Genomic DNA, 2,565 nt, shown 5'->3' on the forward strand with positions numbered 1-2,565 from the left:
AAACAAAGTTACAGAAGCTGTTACTCTTTCAAAAGCTGCTAATATGTAGCTTTAAGGTGTAGCTTTATGTAGCTTTAATTCTGAGGTAAATAAGGTACAAAGGATGAAACCATCACAGTAGGAGCTTTTTTTCCTGAAAGTGTAATAAATACCACCAAGCCAAATAATTGTAATGAATAACGTATTTTATTAAAAACCACTTAATGAACATCTTAATAAAAAGCTAAATTCAGAATATAAGATAAATATATTTCTTCAGAACACACTTTTTTTCTTTTTTTTTACTCTTGATGCCAGTGTCAGGCTGAAGCATAAGATCCAAAAGCAAAGGGTAACTTTAATCAAAGTCCTTTATTGCTCAACAAAAACAGCTGAAGCATATGAGCAGGAGAAGAAAGTTCAACACTATTCAACAATAACTAAAATAAAACACAAATGTGTTATATTTGCTTAGTATGGCTGAATTGGTTCATCGAAGGTCAATAACAAAGACAAAGATATAAGATTAAATATATAAGTGATATTGGTCTTATTTAACATATTTAGTTATTGCCAGTTTGTATAATATTCCAAGTTAGCATTTGACTGTTTTTATTGATTTTGAGGAACTTTGAATGTGTTTTTGATCAGTGATATGAGTAAACAGATGCTCATATTGAGTCTAGATCTACAGTGAGATCATGTTCACACTCAACACTGCACTGACTCCTGATCTCTGTCACCATGGCAACACCAGAGCTGTCACTCAACACATGGAAACAGAGTAACTAGCATTTCTTATTTGAAAAAAGTAACTCAGATATTTCCTTCTCAATTAAAAAATATGCATTACTTTACTAGTAACTTAAAAAAGTGATTTGATTATGTAACTTGCATGAAAAACACTCCTTGATGCAAATACTAACAGTGAGTTTATTTTAAAATGTTCATGAAATCATTCATTTCTGTATCATTTACATATATAAAATATGAGTGATATGCATGCATTATATGTGTACCTTTGCAACAGTTTCAGCTTCTGCATTCTTCTACATCACATACATAATTGTTAACAAAACTGTCAAAAAACAAAAAGGCGACTGAACTCAGAGAGTGTGTTTGCTCTCTATGTGATCAGTGTGGAGGAATATTCAGAAGATGCTCTCAGGTGACTGTGGAGAGCTGAAGCTGGATGAAAGTGGCTCCTTCAGGACTGTGAGCACTGCTCTTCTGAACTTCTGTCCCACACAGGTGTAGATGATGGGATTGAGGCAGCAATGGCTTAATGCGATCGCTTCCACCCACTGCTTGGCAAGACTCAGATTAATATGCAACTCACAAGTAAGCATGAAGCCCTTCCTCTGCAGGAATATGAGGAACGTGACGATGTTGTATGGAGTCCAGAAGAGGAAATAAACGGCCAGCACAGCCAGGAGGAGTCTGATGATCCCGTGCTTTTCTTCTGATTTACTGCTGAGGATCCGGCAAAAGCAGAAGCTCATGATGATCAGAGGCAGAATAAAGCTCAGGATGTTCAGGAACATAAACGACATCCAGGCTGCACCTTCAGGAAATTCTGATCCGCAGGATTCTTTGGTGCTCGTGTCCACTTTCACTTTGGCAAAAACAATATCAGGGAGGGACGCAAACAGGCTGAGCATCCATACAAATAAGCTCAGAGCCATTTTTGCAGGCCATTTTCTGGAACAGATGCTGTGTTTGTAGACAATGATGATGTAGCGATCCAGTGTCATGAGGACCATGAAGAAGACGCTGCTGTACAGACCCATCATGAAGAGAGCGGTTATGATGTGACACATGAATGAGCCAAGAACCCATCCTTGCACCGCACTGTGAGCCCAAACAGGGAGCGAGGCGAGAAAGAGCAGGTCAGACACGGCCAGACTGAGGAGACACATGTCTGTCAGACTGCATCTGTGACGGTGTCTGATCAGCACACACAGGACCACAGCGTTTCCCAGCAAACCAACGATGAAAACTGTGCTGTACAGGACGGCCAGGACAACCCCACCGAAGCTGCCATCATTGCATGGTGATCCAAAATTGGTATCTTCAGAGTTATAGTAGTCACTGTAGTCTGGATCTTAGATGACACACAGACAACACACTGTTAGCTCATGCAATATAATATAGGCCTACTTATAATATATTATATTTACAATGTGCAACAAATCGATGCAAGAGTTTGAGTAGGGCTGTGCAAAAAATCGAACGTGATTTTCATGCGGATCTCATCAGTAAAGATGCTCATGTAATTAGTAGTAAATCTCCAGCACGTGCGTTAAGATCAGGGTTGCCAGATTTTTCAAAACAAATCCTGCCCAGTTACTTCTCAAAACTAGTCCAAAACTAGCCCAATCGCATTTAACAACAAGCTACACAAAATCGCTTTCAAAATCAACAAAGAATCACCTCCGATTTTAAAATAGATTTTGAGTAGATTGTCAGTGAATTATGGCTCTGTGTAGTAAATGCAAACCAGTGTTGCCAAGTCTGTGGTTGTTTTTCGTGTTCGTGGGTTGAACCGACCCCAATACCAATAACGTGATATTTAGCCCCTAACAT

General features: G+C 39.0%; 1 protein-coding gene across 1 annotated transcript; it reads right to left on the minus strand.

Moving 5' to 3' along the window:
• Positions 1–266: 266 nt before the first annotated feature.
• Positions 267–2,565, minus strand: LOC127951392 (C-C chemokine receptor type 2-like). The gene is made up of 2 exons (XM_052549267.1): positions 2,538–2,565; positions 267–2,083 (listed from the first exon to the last, which is right to left on the minus strand). The coding sequence occupies exons 1-2, from the start codon at positions 2,563–2,565 to the stop codon at positions 1,131–1,133; spliced, it is 981 nt and encodes a 326-aa protein (XP_052405227.1). The 3' UTR covers positions 267–1,130.

This window comes from Carassius gibelio, chromosome B2 (genome assembly GCF_023724105.1).
Source record: "Carassius gibelio isolate Cgi1373 ecotype wild population from Czech Republic chromosome B2, carGib1.2-hapl.c, whole genome shotgun sequence".
In the NCBI taxonomy this organism is placed as follows: Eukaryota; Metazoa; Chordata; class Actinopteri; order Cypriniformes; family Cyprinidae; genus Carassius; species Carassius gibelio.